Source organism: Rhincodon typus, chromosome 2 (genome assembly GCF_021869965.1).
Source record: "Rhincodon typus isolate 14 chromosome 2, sRhiTyp1.1, whole genome shotgun sequence".
NCBI lineage: Eukaryota > Metazoa > Chordata > Chondrichthyes > Orectolobiformes > Rhincodontidae > Rhincodon > Rhincodon typus.
In genome coordinates, this window is record NC_063333.1 from 143,704,389 (window position 1) to 143,724,074 (window position 19,686).

The 19,686-nt window shown below is 39.1% G+C and overlaps 1 protein-coding gene across 1 annotated transcript in view; it reads right to left on the minus strand.

The window, feature by feature from the left end:
- The window catches only part of atp2c1 (ATPase secretory pathway Ca2+ transporting 1), a 110,529-nt gene that overhangs the window by 21,476 nt on the left and 69,367 nt on the right, over positions 1–19,686 (minus strand). Inside the window, exons 10-17 of the mRNA XM_048607132.1 lie at positions 18,624–18,699; positions 16,219–16,285; positions 14,912–15,036; positions 14,555–14,652; positions 13,729–13,824; positions 13,492–13,581; positions 9,374–9,478; positions 6,394–6,550 (exon numbers count right to left, since the gene is read on the minus strand). Coding sequence (XP_048463089.1) covers positions 6,394–6,550; positions 9,374–9,478; positions 13,492–13,581; positions 13,729–13,824; positions 14,555–14,652; positions 14,912–15,036; positions 16,219–16,285; positions 18,624–18,699 — 814 coding nt within the window. The remainder of the gene's footprint in view (positions 1–6,393; positions 6,551–9,373; positions 9,479–13,491; positions 13,582–13,728; positions 13,825–14,554; positions 14,653–14,911; positions 15,037–16,218; positions 16,286–18,623; positions 18,700–19,686) is intronic.

The following is a 19,686-nucleotide window of genomic DNA, read 5'->3' on the forward strand; positions in this document are numbered from 1 at the left end:
AGCAGTAACACTATATTCTATTCTATTACCCTGATGTATTTATCTAAGGTATGATATGTCTGGTTAGCACAATTAACAATACTTTTCATTGTATCTTGGTACATGTGATAGTAGTAAATCAAATCAAATCAAAATCAATGACTGTAAAGGAATTTTCTGAAGAAGGGTCTAGGCCCGAAACTTCAGCCTTCCTGCTCCTCTGATGCTGCTTGGCCCGCTGTGTTCATCCAGCTCTACACCTTGTTATCTCAGATTCTCCAGCATCTGCAGTTCCTACTATCTCTGAAACACCTTAGCAATTAATTTGGTGAACCTCTGCTGAATTCTCTCCATGGCAAGTGCATCATTTTTGTTAATGAGACCAAAGTGGAGTTTGCACATTCGCCCCGTGTCTGCGTGGGTTTTCTCCGGGTGCTCCGGTTTCCTTCCACAGTCCAAAGATGTGCAGGGTAGGTGGATTGGCCAAACTAAATTGCCCATAGTCCCCAGGGATGTCTGGGTTAGGTGTGTTAGACATGGGAAACGCAGGGTTAGGGGAATGGATCTGGGTGGGATACTCTTCGGAGGGGCAGTGTGGACCTGTTGGGCCGAATGGTCTGTTTCCACACTGTAGGGGTTCTATGATTCTATGAAAGCGATACACGATACTACAGATGCAGTCTCACCAATGCTTGACACAACTGTAGCATAACTTCTCTAATTCTGTACTAAAATTCCATTTAAATGAATATCAACAGAACAGCTTGCCTTCCTAATTTCTTGCTGCACCTTTAAGCTAGTTTTTACACTCTCATGGAATCGAAGAAATAGATCTGTTAGGGCACAATTTAAGAAATTCTAAATAAAAGCCAAAAGAACTGCAGATGCCATAAATCAGGAACAAAAACAAAGTTGCTGGAAAAGCTCAGCAGGTCTGGCAGCATCTGTGAGGGAAAAAACAGAGTTAACGTTTCGGGTCCAGTGACCTTTCCTCAGAACTGATGGTGGCTGTGAAAACGTCAGTTTATATGCAGAAAAAAGGGGGAGGGGGATGGGGTAGGGAGTAAATGATAAGCTAGAGCGTAAAGAGAGAGAACAGCAGTTGGACAGACAGAGAGTTGATAACGATCAGGCTGGGAGGGTGAATAGTTGTTAATGGGGACTATTAGTGACTAATAACAGATGGTGTGTAGTGGCAGGCTATGTGGTAACAAGGCCTACTGTGTGGGGTAGAGAGCTGGGACATGGGAGAGTTTAGGCCCTAAAATTATTGAACTCAATATGGAGTCCAGAGGGCTGCAGGGTCCCCAAGCGGAAAATGAGGTGTTGTTCTTCTAGCTTGCGTTGAGCTTCACTCGAACACTGCAGCAAACCAGAGACATACATGTTGGTCAGGGAACAGCGGGGTGCGTTAAAGTAGCAGGCAACATGTAGTTCAGGGTCTTTTTTTGTGAGCAGAACGTTGATGTTCTGCAAAGCGGTCACCTAGTCTACACTTCGTTTCCCCAGTACAGAGGAAACCACATTGTGAACAGTAAATGCAGTAGACTAGATTCTGGGAAGTGCAGGTAAAGCGCTGCTTCACCTGGAAGGTATATTTGTGTCCTTGGATACTGGGAAGGGAGGAGGTAAATGGGCAGGTGTTGCACCTTCCCAGGCGTTGGGGGGTGGGGGGGGTGGGGGGTGCGTGGGGAGAGGGTGTGGTGGTGGTGGTGGTGGTGTTAGGGGTGAAGGAATTGTGGACCAGGGTGTCTTCTTCCTGGAGCTAAGACCTGAACCATCCCCACCCATCACCACCCTCCTCCACTTGGCCGAGCTCATCCTCACTCTCACCAACTTCTCTTTTAACTCCTCTCATTTTCTTCAGGTAAGAGGGGTGGCCATGGGTACCTACACGGGCCCTAGTTATGCCTGTCTCTTCGTGGTGTGTGTGCAACATTCCTTGTGCCATCCTATTCCGGCCCCCACCCACAACTCTTTCTCCGATACATCGATGATATCATCAGTGCTGCTTCCCTCGCTTATCCGGAATTGGAAAACTTCATCAATTTCGCCTCCAATTTCCACCCTGCCCTCACTTTCACCTGGTCTATCTCTGACTCCTTCCTTCCCTCCCTCGACATTTCTGTTTCCATTTCTGGGGATATACTGGCCACTAATATCCTCTACAAACCCACTGACTCCCACAGCTACCTGGACTATACATCCTCATACCCCACTTCCTGTAAAGACTCCATCACATTCTCTCAGTTCCTCCATCTCCGACATGTATGTTCTGATGAGGCCAACTTCGACAAGGGAGCCTCTGAAATGCCCACCTTCTTCCCCAACCGAGGATTCTCTAGCACCGTTGTCAACAGGGCCCTCAGCCAGATCCAACCCATCTCCTGCACTTCCACCCTCACCCCTTCTCTTCCCTCCCACAACAGCGATAGGATTCCTCTTGTCCTTACCTATCATCCCACCAGCATCCACATCCAGAAGATCATCAGGCGCCACTTCCCCCACCTCCAGCAAGATGCCACCACCAGACACATATTCCTCTCCCCTCCCCTGTCCACCTTACGCAGGGACCGTTCCCTCCAGGACACCCTGGTCCACAATTCCTTCACCCCCAACAACCCCCACAGCTCTCTACGGCACCTTCCCCTGTAACCGGCGAAGGTGCAACACCTGCCCATTTGCCTCCTCCCTCCCCAGTATCCAAGGACACAAGCACATCTTCCAGGTGAAGCAACACTTCACCTGCACTTCCCAGAATCTAGTCTACTGCATTCGCTGCTCACAATGTGGTCTCCTCTACATTGGGGAAACGAAGCGTAGGCTGGGCGACCGCTTCGCAGAACATCTACGTTCTGCTCGCAAAAAAGACCCTGAACTACTCGTTGCCTGCCACATTAACACATCCTCGTTCCCTAACCAACATCTCTGTCTCTGGCTTGCTGCAGTGTTCGAGCGAAGCTCAATGCATGCTAGAAGAACAACACCTCATTTTCCGCTTAGGAACCCTACAGCCCTCCAGACTCAATATCGACTTCAATAATTTGAGGGCCTAAACTCTCCCATGTCCCAGCCCCCTATCCCACACAGCAGGCCTTGTTACCACATAGCCTGCCACTATACACTTCCTGTTATTAGTCACTCATAGTCCCCATTAACAACTATTCACCCTCCCAGCCTGATCGTTACCAACTCTGTCTGTCGAACTGCTCTTCTCTCTCTTTAGGCTCTATCCTATTGTTTACCCCCTATACCAAAACCCTTCCCCTTTTTACTGTATATAAACTGACGTTTTCGCAGCCACCATCAGTTCTGAGGAAGGGGCACCGGACCCGAAATGTTAACTCTTTTCTCCTTCACAGATGCTGCCAGACCTGCTGAGCTTTCCAGCAGCTTTGTTTTTGTTGCTGTTTAAGAAATTCCGTTTTCTTCTGCCAAAGGAAATAACTTCATACTTATTATATGACATTCCTTTCGAACTGTTCTAGCCCACGCACTTAGCTGTCCGAGTCCTCTTGAAGTTTCCTGACATCTTCCTCACAATTTATGCTCCCACCCAGTTTGGTATCATCAATGTGGAAACATAACAATTGCTCCTCACACATCCAAACCATTCATATAAATTGTGAACAATTATCAACCAAGCACTGATTCTTGTAGTACCCAATTAGTAATAGTCTGCCAGGCTGAGTATAATTTGTTTAATCCAACTCTCTGCTTTCTATTCAAAAAGCAATACTCGATTCACACCAATATATTCAGGTTTATCTCAGGCACTCTAATTTTACGTGAGCCTCCTGTGTGGGACTTTACCAAAAGCTTTCTGAAAATCCAAATACACCACATCCACTGGCTCTCCTTTGCCAATGCTACAAGTACCATCCTCAAAATAATTTCTCACATGTTTGTCAAACATGATTTCTCCTGCATAAATCAAAGTTGGCTTTGCTTAATTTTGCAATTACGTTTAAAATGGAAACTTATCAAACGATTCACAATAATTTCTAACATTTTCCCTACTACTGACATCAAGCCAACAGTTCTGCGGTTCTCCACTCTCCCTCTTCCTCTTTTACATAATGGGAATTACATTTGCTACCTTCCAGTCAGCAGGAGCCATTCCAGAATCTTATAGAATTACAAAGGATGATCACAATACATCTATTATCTCTACAGGTACTTCCTTCAATATCCTAGATTAAGTTCATCTAGTATCTCTGGCGGACGCATGGCGAGGGTTGGAAAGCCCGGAGTGCGACTCTGGCGGACGCATGGCGAAGGTTGGAAAGCCCAGAGCGCGACTCTGGCGGACGCATGGCGAGGGTTGGAAAGCCTGGAGCGCGACTCTGGCGGACGCATGGCGAGGGCCACGCCTACAGGCAAGTTACCAGCCTTCAAGCCTGTTAATTTTTCAAGGACTCTCTCTTTAACAACATTAATTTATTTTACTTTCTCGGTTACAAGGGTATCTTGGCTCACTAGTATTTCTGGGGGATTTTCTGTATCTTCTCTACAGCACTGAAGGAAACACTCTGGAAGGAACACGTCAAAACAATATGATCCATGATTCTGCATCTTACAGAAGGTTGGCGAGAACTATTGCTTGGCACATTTTGAGGTTGGTCTGTGCTCTAAAGCTGCATGTAGTTCCAGTTTATTATACCATAGCAAGTTGCATTAGTATGACAAACATTGTTACTAACACAACGAAGGTCACAGATGGGACTTTTATCTCCAGAGGTGTTCTCTCCCCACCACTTCCCAAGTCTTTATGACCGCATCATATTGGATGAAGCTTAATTCATTCCTTAGCACTAACTCTTTCAGAACCACTTTTAAAAAGAACTGACAAGGACAGCATTTGAATAGACAAGTCTGGAGGTGAAAGATGTAGAGGATGGTTTCAGCAGCAGATTGTCTGAGGCAATGACAGAAGTGGATGACTTTATGGCAGTGGAACCAGGTGGTGTTTGTGACAGACAAAATACAGAGTTGGAAGCTCATTTCAGGATCAGAGGTTAAAAGCAGTGTAGCGCAAACTTTGACAGCTGCCAGGAAGAGGGTTAAATCAACAGCAAAAGGCCTGGAAGTCAGTAGTGAATCAAAAAATGATGGATTTGATCTTCCTAATACTTAACTGGAAGAAACTGGGGCTCATTCAATATGAAAGTAGAAGCGGCGGATGTATTAGGGATGTAATGGAAAATAGCCATGTTGCTGGTGTTGCTGGTTCATTGAGAAAGCTTGACAGCATAGTTTCGAAGGTGGTTGCTAATATATAGAAGAGGAGATCACCAAAGGTATGTTCTTGACAGATGAGGCAATGGTGAGGGAAGCAATCAGAGATGGCATTGCTGGTGATACTGTGGATTGTATAACTCAAACTTGGATAGCAAAACGAGATAAAAAGGCAGGATCATTACTAGGATGGGGTTGGGAGAAGGGTTTGGCTTGGTTTGTAAGCGGAAGGTGAAAAATGAGGAAATCGGAAGCAACTGAACTGATGGTTCTAAATAGCAATAGAGTGCTGTGTGTTCATTTTAAGAGTTGAGGGTGAAGAAGGCACATGAGAAGGGATAGCTGGTATCACAGAAAAGCAGTTATGGTGAATCTTGGCAAAGGATAATGTATTAAGCTCTTATATCTCAGTCAGAAAAACTGAAATGAATTATTACTGTCCTTCTCAGAAAATATGCTACAAAATGAAACCACAAACTATGTTAGATGATGTTTCCAGGTCACTGAAGCACACTAGTCTAACAGCATAAGTATTTTTGCAAACCGATTAGTTTCTTAGTTCTGTTTCATTCCTCCAGCATGGAAATTTACTATTGTATCCTGCTGTTCTCTTCTATATCTAAGAATGGCTGACCTTTTTCAACTAATATTCCATTCTTGACTAGTGGCAATTTGGAACATTGACGAACAAATCTGACCTTGTACACACTGAACATGAACTTAAACAATTTAAATAATCTTTACTAATATACAATCTTGCGGCAGCCAAAATACTTCATTCAGGCTGTGCTGATTACAGAAATTGTGTCAGAAGGCAATGGCAGTACTGAAATTCTTTGGTATTAGATATCATTCTGGGCATGTGACTGGTCCCTGATCTTCAACAAATGGAACATATGTCTGAAAATGTCTTGTCCTCATTCTGTGTTTCCCACTTTACTCAATAAATTGACTCCTTCAATTTAATGCCTACAGCCTTGAAGGATATTGGTTACAAGAGATAAATCTTGAATTGTCCCTTAAAAATAAATAAATTGCTTAAGTGTCTGGGTACTGTGCAGGCTGACAGAGGTCAGCACTTGAGCACGTACACAAATACACCTTATTAATTGCACTACACACAGAAAAGAATTTTACGTCACATAACTAGCAGTTACCTGTTTTAAAAAATATTACCTCGAAGTCCAGCAGTGCCCATGTAAGTTTTCTCTTGGTGGTACAACTCTTTCTGTTGCTGGGTGAGTGGTAGAGCTTGCGAGTGGCTGTTGTAATTTGAGCAAAATTGAATTACATGCTCATAAGCTCCTTTCATAAAACAAATCTCTTCTTTGTCCTGAGCAGAGAGAAATTTATGAATGTACAACTATTATGACACACTTCAATTTTATTAAGGTACACTTTTTTTTTGGTTACTATCTAAAGGAAAGATAAAGCCTCAGCCTCACTATGAATCAAGAAATTAAGCTAACAGCCAGATTATTTATGATTTGAGCGTTTATAGAAGACTTAATGCAATCTTACTTCAAGAGATAAATGTTTAAAAACTAATTGAAAAATATTTCTGCTTACATGTTATTTGACATGGACTGGGTTCTTGGAATAATGTACAATATTTTGGTTAATGAGTAAATGCTAAAATCAGGGAATATGTTCCCAACCCATTGCTTCAGGCCTGTGCCTTTTTCCAAAAAAAATGGTGGTAGGTTGCAAGGCATGTCAGCACGTCCCTTCTTGGCAGACTCACCAAAACTAAATCTGTATAGTTCGGAAAATAATTTATATTTATCAACTAACGCAGTTTCATAGAAGTCCAGAAACCCAGCTGCCAAAGGGCAAAGAACTGCTAACTGAAATCTATAATTTTTTTTTTTTTTTTTTTTAAACACAGCTCTCATTTGGGCCAGGAGGAGCAGGCGCACTCTTTGCAGACACTCAAACAAATGTTTGATCTCCCTTCAGCTGATGGTGGCCTTTCCCACCTCCCACTTTACGATCAGCAAACCTGCTTGGGTCACAACCATTGGTCTGCCTGTGATTAACCTCAGGCAATCCCCAATCCCCGATCACTGACCTTCCATTGATTTCAACTGCTAGGGACCACACCCAAATGTTTTAGTCAATAGTTTTCTAGGCCTGTTGTGGTGCAGTGAGAGCATCCCTACCTCTGATCCAGGAGGCCTGGCTGAGTTAAAGTCCTGAACAAAAACAGAAGTTGCTGGAAAAGCTCAGCAGGTCTGGAAGTATCTATGAAGCAAAAATCAGAGTTAACGTTTTGGCTCCAGTGACCTTTCCTCAGACGTTCTGATTTTTTCTTCACAGATGCTGCCAGACCCGCTGAGCTTTTCCAACAACTTCCGTTTTTGTCCCTGATTTACAGCATCCACAGTTCTTTCGGTTTTTGTTGGGTTAAAGACCTACCTGCTCCAGAGGTGCGTAATTACATCTCTGAACAGCTTGGTTGAAAGTATCTGTCAATATTTGTCTTGTTCAGAGGCCAGTCAGCCTGCTAATCTGGCTGGATGCTAGTAGGGTATGGAAAATAGGAATTATAACTAGGTCCTGCTATTAAATTCACCAAAAAAATCTCCTGTCAGTGGTAATTGAACCTGAATTCCTCTAAAATAATGAGTATTTTTTGATGGACACTGCTGTCAGAATTTGACTCTCAGAATTTTGAAGATTTCAGATCAGATCTAAACTGTAAGTTTCACTGAATCCAGAAAAGATTGCAAAAAATTAAAACACCAGAATAAAGGGGAAACAAGTACAATTCAGCTTCAGTCTTTACGACCACTGAAACTACAGCACAAGGAAATAACTTACTTGTCTGTTCAAGCTTATTTTATTGCTGAGCATTAGGAAAGAATTTTCAAATTATAGTTATGGGCCAGGTTTTAGACTGCAATAAGCCAAATCTACACATATTACATATGTAGATCAATATGGTTATTGGAATAAACGGTGTTTTCAAGAAAGCCCTGCAGAGTTTTCACTCAGTATGGAATTACATTAAATCAGCAAATAACTTGATTCACTGCCTCAACACTTTCATGGGTAAGGGAGAAATAAACAATTGCATTCCAAATATAAATATACAATATAGTATCGACAAGTATATACATTATTTCCATTAAATATTTTCAGCATGATCGGATCCTATCACATTCCAGTAACACTTTGAAAATTCTTATCATATTGTTGCACCAAATAAACCAAGCAACACAATTAAATAGAATGCTTCAAAAATATCCTTGTCCAGTTATTTTCTTCTCTAAAGCTGGAAGAAACCTTTGTTTACATTACTTGGATGAGGTGTAGGCAACATTATATGTGTCAACCTTGGTTCAACAATAGCAGTCTCACCACAGAGGACCCACACCAGATTTGAGGACATCATTTTAGTTAGCACCAGAATACAGAGGGACTGCTGCACTATCAGAGGCTATAGCTTTCAGGTGAGATGCAAAATACCTCAATGTCACTAATCAAAGTAACAAAGTGTTTTTCTGATGTCCTGGCACATCTCCATGAACCAATATTACCAGTTAAACTGGTCATTCTCATTTTGTGTATTTTTAAAAAAATATTCATGGCATGTCGGTGGGCACTGCTGTCTGTAGGCCAGCATTTACTGCCTATCCCTAATTCTTCTTGGGAACATGGTGGTCTGCCTGCTTGTCTACAGTTGCTGTGTTACCTACATTGCTACAAAAATGTCTGCACTTCAAATGTGTTTCAATGGCTGTGAGGCATTTTCAGACAATGGAGGCGGTGATAAATATTATACAAATTTAAGTTCTTTATTTATATTTAATGGTCCATCTCTCTACAACTCTGGTCTCATTACTATAGAATGTTGCAGAGTAAAATTCAAGAAATCTGTAAACTGGAGGGAGTACAACAAATGACTAGTTATTGTTAACACAAAACTGTTTGAATTATGGAGTGCAACAATTTTATTCTCTTTATAAGGGTGCAGGACGTATAGGAAAGAACTGCTAGTCATAATAGTTAAAAGTATCTGAACTGCTGGAAGAAGGTCCAAAACATTAAACAACATACATTAAAACTACCTCCAATGTAGAATGTCAAGAAGACTGATCTTTTAGTACAAAAGGGTGATTAAGTGCTGTCTAGAAATAAAGTAATGTTTTACCTGCTGAGCTCTGTGCACACACTTGACAGCCATCCATTTCTGCTCTGAAGTAAATGGATGTTCAGCTCTTCTCACATAATCCAGTTTGAGACCTTCCAAACCCATCTAAGATAGAAAAGAACCAAGATATTAAATCACTTAAATATATTTTCTTAGCTACATAAGCATAACTATTTGAGCAACCCTCAGTCGTAATAAAGAAACTGCTTTGCGTTTTCAGCATTTTAATTTTTATTTAAGAGTTACCGCTTTGAAGAAACATCAAATGGATTAAAAGAGATATGAATAATCAGACAATGTACTGAGGCTAAACTATTCATGTGCAAAGTATAATTACAGTTAATCCTTATTAATCCAATTCACAATCTGTCACACTGAATGACTTGACTCAAAACAATCCATATTGTAATGCCCACTGCAGCACTTCGAATATAGAGGTGCATTTATTTATCCTGTACATATTCAGTTTACTTTCTACGGTAGCAGAAGTTGATTAGCTCAGTTGGCTGGATGGCTAGTTTGTGATGCAGAGTGATGCCAACAGCATGGGTTCAATTCCCACACCAGCTGAGGTGACCATGATGGAATTTCTTTCTCAATTTCTCCCCTTACCTAAGGCACGGTAACCTTCAGGTCAAACCACCACCGGCTATCCTTGCTCTCATGAGAGAGCAGTCCTACAGTGACTTTACCTTAACTTTCTACGATGAATGGTTAATCACTGAAATATACAATATAATAGGCCATTTGACCCATTGCGCCTGCTCTACGCTTCGACAGAATTATTGATTATCCTACTCCCCTGTTCTCCTAGTTTTATGAAGTATGTCGAGAAATTAAAAAGGAAAATCTCTTCATCGAAATGTTTCAGTGGTTAAGTGAATCATATAGTGCAGTACCGAGCAACATAATCCAAGGGTGCAACCAGTTCAAGCCTTTGACTATATTGTTTTAGATATTACAGTTGAGTTCAAATTAAATATAATGCTGTTGGGCAAAAAGGCAAAACAGTAATCACAATTCTTAATCCTGAATCTATACCCCCTGTAGGGTCTAATCATATGTGGGCATGGAGTAGGTACAGATTTGACCTTAATTATAACGGCCCATCTAATTCTTGCGCTAATGCTAACATTTCAATCTTAGGCCTGTTGCAGTCTTCTAGCAAAACCTAAAGCAAACTGGAGAACTGCACCTCAATTTCCACTTCAGCAATTCACAACTTTCAGGATTCAACATTGGGTTCAACAACTTCAGAGCATGAACACTATTTTGATTATTTCACCCCCAGCTACAACATCAATCTCTAGCCTCGTTCACTTCCAAAGAAGGTTCAATGGACTTGAAGCATTAACTGTTTCTCTCTTCACAGATGCTACCAGACCTGCAGAGTTTCTTCAACACTTTGTTATCGTTCAAATCAAACAGAAATAAGCACTTAGTCAAAACAAGATGCTGCCACATGTGGAAACGTGTCTGAGCAGGGATTGCTACCTCCAAAAAAGGTATGGCAAAAGAAAAATGTTATAAAAATTTACAAACATATAGTATAGTCTTAGTTCCTGTTTCCCCCTACATTTTTTTATTATCTTTTCATAACTTCACAAACTTCCCACACCTAAATGTACATCCCTAATAACTCAGACCAGTTCATAAATGCTTCCAGGAATATTACAAATTTCCATCCTGAAGACATATTATCACAAATCAACTACTGGCAATGAAGCCAAGAAATTGTGTGGCTATGAATAATTTATAACCACAAACACCAAGGTGAACAACCATCTCAGAATTCTGTTTGACATATGGTGTGTGTCATTCTAATTGCACATTCCTGGGCCCTTCTATAGTTCCATCTCTGGCCGTACCCCAGACCACCTCCCAATTCCACGTGACCTACAATTCTTCAAGTCAAATGCCAAAGTATTCCTTAATTTATTGCTCATGAGTCACTCACTCTGATGAAAATGTGCACAAAACTGAATCAAGCAGTGAAATTAATGTTACTTTTGGTCTTGACTTCAAGTAAATAAGCCTCACTGCAGGTATTCCACAAACCCCCAGACTAAACTCTATTATAAGAAAACTGCTTATGATAATCTCAGAAACTTATCATTTCAGTTTGCAATAGTGATAGATGCATAGCATTGACCATTTTCCTGCTTCACAAATTAACACACACTATGTCCTTAAATATCTAATATCAAAGTTAAGTAAAAACAAAAAGTACTGGAAATACTCAGCAAGTCTGGCAGCACCTGTCAGAAAAGAAACTGAGTTAATATTTGGAGTAAGATTTGACCCTTCAAAGAATCATAGAGTCACTTTAAAAGTTCACATTTAGAATTAAAACTAATTTGTAATTATTTATTTAAAATGGACTTTTATAGCATCCAGATTAAGTACTATATTTTAATTGGCAAGATATTCACCTATTTACTTAATTAAAAACTGCCTAATTCATTTGGTATCTGGAATGTTCATTCTCCTTAGTAACGTTCTGAAATATGAACATAATGATCAAAACAAAGTGACAAGATGATTATGCAACATTTGCAATATCAAAGCAAAACAAAGTTGGATTGACGGCTTACTTTTTTCCAAACAAGTCCATCATTGGCATAGAAATTACATTCATTAAAGCACTCCAATAAGAAAAAAGTACTTGACTGTTAAATCAATAAATTTTAAATTTTTTTAAAACAGTCCAGTCTGTATGAAAATTAAAAATCAATCCTTATAGATAATATTGGATATTGAATTAAAAATAGAATGCCAGCTGCAAACGTACATTATCCAACAGATATTTCTGTAATAGCATTTTTTTACAATTTTGAACTATTACTTCAGTAAGTAGAACTGGAATTTTGCAATCTGTTTAAGCAGTTTCATCAGGGAAGCAATGGCCTAGTGGTATTATCACTGGACTGTTAATCCAGAGACCCAGCTAATGTTCTGGGAACCTGGGTTCGAATCCCGCCGTGGCAGATAGTAGAATTTGAATTAAATAAATATCTGGAATTAGGAGTCTAATGATGACCACGAATCCATTGCCGATTGTCAGAAAAACCCATCTCGTTCACTAATGTCCTTTAGGGAAGGAAACTGCCATCCTTACCTGGTCTGGCCTACATGTGACTCCAGTCCCACAACAATGCGGTTGACTCTTAACTGCCATCTGGGCAATTAGGGACGGGCAATAAATGCTGGTCTAGTCAGCAATGCCCACATCCCATGAATGAATAAAGAAGGTTAGCCTCAGTGACATAAATGGGCATCCCTACTATGTTATCATAGTTTCCATAATCTGAAAATTGCTACTTGGGCACAGTGAAATAAAAACACACGTACATCACATATGATGGATTCCAGTCTTTAACTGGAATTGTGGTCACCTTACAACAATAACTTATTTATCATCATCACAAGGCATTATTTGACAACTTAATACTGAGATATTAGGGCTGATGGCCAGAAGCCTGGTCAAAGAGGTAGGTTTTAATGAGCATCTGTAAGGGATACAGAGGCAGAGAGATTTGGGAAAGAATTCTAGAGATTAAGGCCTTGACTGTGAAAGCCGCAGCAAACAATATTACACTAATTAAAACTGGAGATGTCCAAAGAGCCAGAAATAAAACAGCTGAGAGATGTTGTACTATCGTAAAGCTGGAGGGGCTATAGGCAAGTGTGAGGATGCGAATTTTGAGATTGAGTTGTGTTTAGTCAGGAGCCAATGTAGAAAGCACAAGGATAATGGATGAACGGGATGTTTCAGGCAAAAAAATGCTTAGCCATCTTCGTGATACTTCATTTATTTAACATCTAAATTAGACATTTAACATTTAGATAAGACTAAACCATTCCAGACATGTCCTTACACAAAAACAAAACATTGCAAACGCTGGAAATCTGAAACAAAAAAAAAAGGAAATGCTCAGCAGATCAACCTAAAATGCTCACTTTGTTCCTCTTTCCCATAGGTACTACCAAATAGCTGAGTATTTCTAACTTCTTCTATTTGTATTGCAAATAATCCCTTGTTGAAGTGGAGAATTAAAGAATGGCAATTAATATTCTGCTTAATGCCACAACAAGTCAGCATTTCCTCAAACATTCACCTTCATGGCAAGAGAAATCAAAGCTCCCTCAGTTGGCTGTCCCATCAGTGTGTCATTTTGAATAACGGCATCATTACATACACAGCCAGCCTGCAAAAATAAGATTGCTTGCATAACTATGCTGTAGATATCTTCACAATAAAAGAAATAGAAAATTAACTTCAAAGTATTGAAAAGTACAAATTATGCAACACATTTATTCAGAATTTTTAAACAGGTGTGTCGACAATGCCGTACCTCCACAATTTTAGTTATTGGTGATTTAGAGAATCCATGAATTACTTCGCCATCCATAATAACCTCTCCATACCTATTGTAGCCAACACCAGTAACCTGCAAGAGAAATAAAATAGAATAGCTAGAGAAAACAAATGATGCTTCGTTTGATAAGAGATTAAACAAATTTCACAAAATCCACACACAATGCACATTTTCTCATAAGCATTATGTTCATGAGTGCAAGTTTAGCTAAGCCTCATACCTGCTTCAAGAAAGGTGCAACCAATGAACAGTGAGAACCAAAATCTTGTAAGTTAGCTTAAATGCTCGTTTACAAGATCCTGTTATCTTACCATTAAAGATCTTGAAAGATTCCAAGACAAGACAGTTCAACTTAAAAAGATCGCAGAAATCATTTAAACTTTTATTGCACATCAATGTCTAAATATTAAATTGAACAATCTCAAAAGTTGCATCAGATTTCTACTGCAACTATGAATGCTTACTCTAACAAAATAAGTATAGAATTAGGTTTCTAATATTCAGTTGGTTCTCTTACAACATCAAGTGTATCCTGTATAATTGAGTCTATTTACTGGTTCACTTTAATAAACTACAAATCACAGTACTTTTAATGCAGCATATCTATCATAACATCTAATGGGTAGCTCCCAATTCTGCATTTCCATGTTAAGTTCACAAATCAAAATATGTATGAACTTTGGATTATGCTGCCACAGGATTGGTTCATTGAGAAACATACAGGAACATTGTTGCAGGTCCTCATCATATTCTGTGCATGTCACCAAGTACCAAGTTCAAGATGCACTGAAATATTTCTCACCTCAGCATGTTGTCCGTCTGAAGTATAAATGTGAGTCACTGTCATTTCATTCTTTGTTAGTGTTCCTGTTTTATCAGAGCATATTACATTGCAACAACCTAAGAATGCAAACTAGTTTAGGATAGGGATAAAATAAATTGCATGTAGCAAATACAATGTTTTACCAGTGATTACATTTTAATAAACTAGCATTTTAGTAACCTTATTCCACACTGACCATACCATTAAAATATTCAGATCAAATCAAGTCCTCAATCACCCAATATTTATGCTGTAACAAATTTATTACGCAGGAAGTCTCAAACAAAAAATTATAACAGTATATCTCTACTTAAGTTCAACGTAATTCCTTTTTACCAAGAGTTTCCACAATTGGGAGCTTCTTCACAATCGCTCTCTTCTTTACCATTCTCATCACACCAAGGGCCAGTGTTACTGTCACTACAATGGGCAAACCCTCTGGAATAGCAGCAACAGCCAAACTAAAATAAATAGGCAAATAAAAATAGCTATAGATACCAACAATAGTTGATTATAGAAGTATTTGATAAAGACGAAACATGAAGTAAAGTTTGCAATAACAATATTCTATGCTAAGATCTAGTCATGAATTATTCAAACACCTTTCACCATGCTCTGCTTTACTAGGTACTAAAAGGAACTGAAAAAAAAAGGAGGGTAGTCTATTGTTGAATGAGCAGCTTTTATTTTGAATAAATGTCTCCATCTGAGTCTTTTCAATTCCTTTTATAATAATCTGCCAAACAGCAAAGATTGAGTTAGCTTCTGTCGAAACTCATTGAAAAATTAGTAGAAAGTGAAAGGAGGAAAATACAAATTTTGTTTTAAGGTTTTTGCTTTCCTGCTTACTTCCTTCCCCAATACATTTCTCCTGAAAACCGGAATTCAAAGCAGTATATTATCCCATTGTGCAGTGGAAACCAGAAAAACACACTCCCAGTAATTTAATTGACACCTTACACAATGATCATCAGCACTGGGGCAAAATATTCAAGGCTGAAGCTGTGTCCACCTAGCACCTTCAGCAGAGGTGAATTGGAGAATGATTAAAGACGTTAGCATTTTGTTTGCTATTCTCATCTCAAAAACACCCACGTAAGAGAATAACTACACTACATCCATTGCAATTTTGCTGCTATTCAACATCCAACATGTTTGTGCTGGCAATTTGCTAGAGCAAATAAAAATGACTTGACTCAGTGATATCATTCATGTCTGATTTAGAAGGTTATACACTCAAGATCCATTCTAAAGAACTTGGCACATAAATTAGGCACATATTCAGTGTATAAGGTGTGGTTAACTTTCAATGAGTCATAAAATTGAGACTGTGTGCACTCTCAGGTAGTATTATGTGAGAAATGACTGGGGAATCCTCCAGGTATTTTAGTCAATATTTAACTCCACCAATATCAAAACAGATAATTTGGCTTTACCTCATCACTGGTTGAGGAACTTTGTGTGCAAATTACTGTATTTCTACATTACAATAGTACTTAATTGGATGTAAAGCAATTTGGGACATTCAAATGGCATGAAAAGCAATGGAATTTCAAGTTATTTCTCTTATTCTATCTCTACTGCCATGTGTTGTCTGCTTCAAATGTTTATCTGCTTTTTCATCCAAAAGACACTTCACTCACCTCACACCAATAGTGAACATGTCAAGAATATGTTTCCCCTGTAGCCAGCCAACTAGCATAATGACACCTGCAAAAAGCAAAGTACGTCACATTTAGTCAGCCAACATAATGCTGTTGTTAAAAACTTCTATAACATAAATCTTATTAGCCTTTAAGCACTTAAAAATTAAATTAAACTTTCAGCAGGAACTTGCACATAATTTGACCCAAGGTTAAAACAATTTATTTACTAACACTGATTTATGAATGACTTGTATTTCTACAGTGGTCTTCACATGCCAGAAGAGGACTCAACACTGGAAGACAAAATAGTAGATGCTGAGCAGTAAAAGGGAAGAAAGAAAATAGATGAGGCCAGGGAGAAAACTAAAAGCAGGCCAAAGAGAAAGATCTCAAGCATTTGAATACTCTGATGAAAGATCATGAACCTGAAATTTCAACTCTGTTTCTCCCTCCATAGATACAGCAGGCCACAGTATTTCCACCATTTTTCCGTGTTTACTGCAGAACACTACCGTACACAGTATTTTGCTTTTGTTATGGAAAGGGATTTTAAATTATTCTTTTGAAATGCATGGAAAATAGATAACAAGACACAGAACTAGGTACAGCATCTACAGGACTAAAGTGCATTGACTGAACAAATAACCAACACTGTAGAGCCAAGGTGCTGAAGACAAGGGGACAATGTTAGGGGAGTGAAGGATATGTATGGGGCAGTGATAGCAAGAACTGTCAAAAGAACTGTGAAGCCATGGAGAATTTTAAAAAGACAAAAATTCTGAAGCATCAAGGGAAGCCAGTGAAACTTGAAGAGGTGGAGACGTTAGGAGAGGAGTTTTGAGGTATCAAAATTTGTATGGTCTGCAAATAGATTCAAATGTACTTTTTTTTTCCCTAAATGATTGCAAATCTGGCGTCTTAACATTAAATGTGTTTTATATTTCAGAGAATTGCTAGTTTGTGAAATACTCTGAAAATCCACTGAGATATGATCTTAAAGTCACAACTTACCACAATTATACTCTAACTTCACACAGCATTCAACGAGCATTGCTGTGCGTCATCAAATATTACGCCCTTATCAGATTAATATTTATATGTATGGTAGAATCAGAAGACATCATGAATGTCCATGGAGTATGATTCAAAATTTCAATTACAACATTGACCACAATCCATAAATGACAAATACTAGACCAGTCCACTTGTAGTCATAAAACATATGCTAGTGGTTCTCACAACATATCTAAACTCTTTTTCTTGAAAATTACTCTTCTTTTTAAAACATAAAAAAGCCACATATTTCTTTCCAGTAAGCCATTCCAATTTGAAAAGAAATAGCTTCTGGGTGCTTATTGCAGGCTTGCAGTATCACAGTCTTTTTAAGGAGCTTATAACGAGCTCACAGTGCATGCACAGCTTCCAGAGATTGTTCATACTATATTTATTGAAGACTTTGAAGTCCAAAGACAAACCTGTGAGTAACATGAATGAACATGATAGACCTTCAACAAATAGCATCTTAATTTGCAAGTTTTGATATCAGCACCTACATTTGTAAGTGGAGAACTGATAAATTTGAACAGCACAGTAAGTCTTGTATGCAATAGGAAATATCAGACGATCACATGAGATGATGCCTGATTATGTGAAGGCAAAAGAGGGCGTTTAATAACTGCTAAAATCTGTATAGCGTCAGCTGACCTCTAAGAACTTAAACAAAAAAAAACAAAGAACTGCAGATGCTGAAAATCAGAAACAAAATCTGTTCCTCTTTCAAAGAAATTAAACACTTGATTATTAACTTCGTCATATGCTACAACAGTTTTTGCTTTGTAGTATTATTGATAAAAACCAAGGGCGGTGGCACGGTGGCTCAGTGGCTAGCACTGCTGCCTCACAGCGCCAGGAACCTGCGTTTGATTCCACCCTCGGGCGACTGTCTGTGTGGAGTATGCACTTTCTCCCCGTGTTTTCATGGGTTTCCTCTGGGTGTTCCGGTTTCCTCCCACGTCCAAAGATGTGCAGGCTAGGTGGATTGGCCATGCTAAATTGCCCATAGTGCTCAGGGATGTGTAGATTAGGGGGATGGGTCTGGGTGGGATGCTCGGAGGGTCGGTGTGGACTTGTTGGGCCGAAGGGCCTATTTCCACACTGTAGGGATTCTATGATTTAAAGGAAATAACATTTTATAATGTTTCCAAAATTCAAGGCTTCCTTTATAGCTTTTAACAAATGCAGTCAAACTGCTGTATTTTTCTTTCATTTAAATTAATGGTTTTATTTCTCATTCCATGTTCCAGTTTAGTGGGTGACACTTGGAAAATCCCACGGTAGGTCAAAATAGACCTTGACAGATCAATTTCAAACTGACAATTTTAAATAAAAATTCTTTTTCTTACCTATAATGCCAAAAGAATACAATGAAAGTTGTTTTCCTAGCAGGTCCATGCTTTTCTGTAGTGGTGTTTTAGGAGCCTCAAGAAGTAAACAAATCAGAAATATAAGTCAATACTTTGAACAGTAATATGCTCCATTAAGGCCAATAATATCTATATTTCAAAATAGCTTCCGCCACCATCTCCCTTTCAATCTCATGTTCCCCAATGTAATAGCACAGGGGAACATGTCAAAAATATTTCTGATTGAACCTCTGCTATACGGAAGAGGTGTCAAGTGATGATGAAGCACTTCTATATTGAAAGGAAATGCAAGATCAGGTGAAGAGTGAGATTATCTGGTACCTCTGCCAGCAGCAATAGTTCCCTTGTTCTTCAGCTGGATGGAGTTTAACAGGCAGAAAGCATTAAAATATTACCATAAGAATGTTACCAAAACTTCCAAGTGAAAGGATTTCTGCTAGTCAGACAACCCCAAAAGTAAGCAGATTTGTTCACCCTACGGAAATTCCAGCACACTCAAACGGTTACGTACCTTGTTACATTAACAACTTTACAAAATATAGGTCATTTCATAGCAACTGAAGTAGAGGAGTTAGCCTCTCTGCGATTCAATAAAATCACGGCTGATCTGCGACCTAACATCATATATCTAGCTTTGACCAGTTACCATTAAAACATTTGGTTAATGTAATTCTAGCAAGTTCAGATTTTTCACTTTGTAATTTAATCACTGAAACCCAGGTTATAGCAAACTTTGTTTTAACTGGAGTCTTATGAGCTGGCACTCTGGATTTATGCTATAAGTACAATAGTGATTTGTATAACATCTGCAATACATTGTTATTACTTAGTGTGTGTTTTTACATAGGTTATGTGGACTCTTGATCAACTAGAACATTTGATCAACCAAACACTCCTGGTCCTATAGGTGCCAGTTTATTAAAAGTTTGTTGTATCTTGTAAATTTATGCGGAACTCTTTCCAAGCCATTTGATCCTTCCTAAGGTGTAAAACTGCTCCCAGTGCACCTGGTGTGATTCAACTTTCTGTATAAGTTGATTTC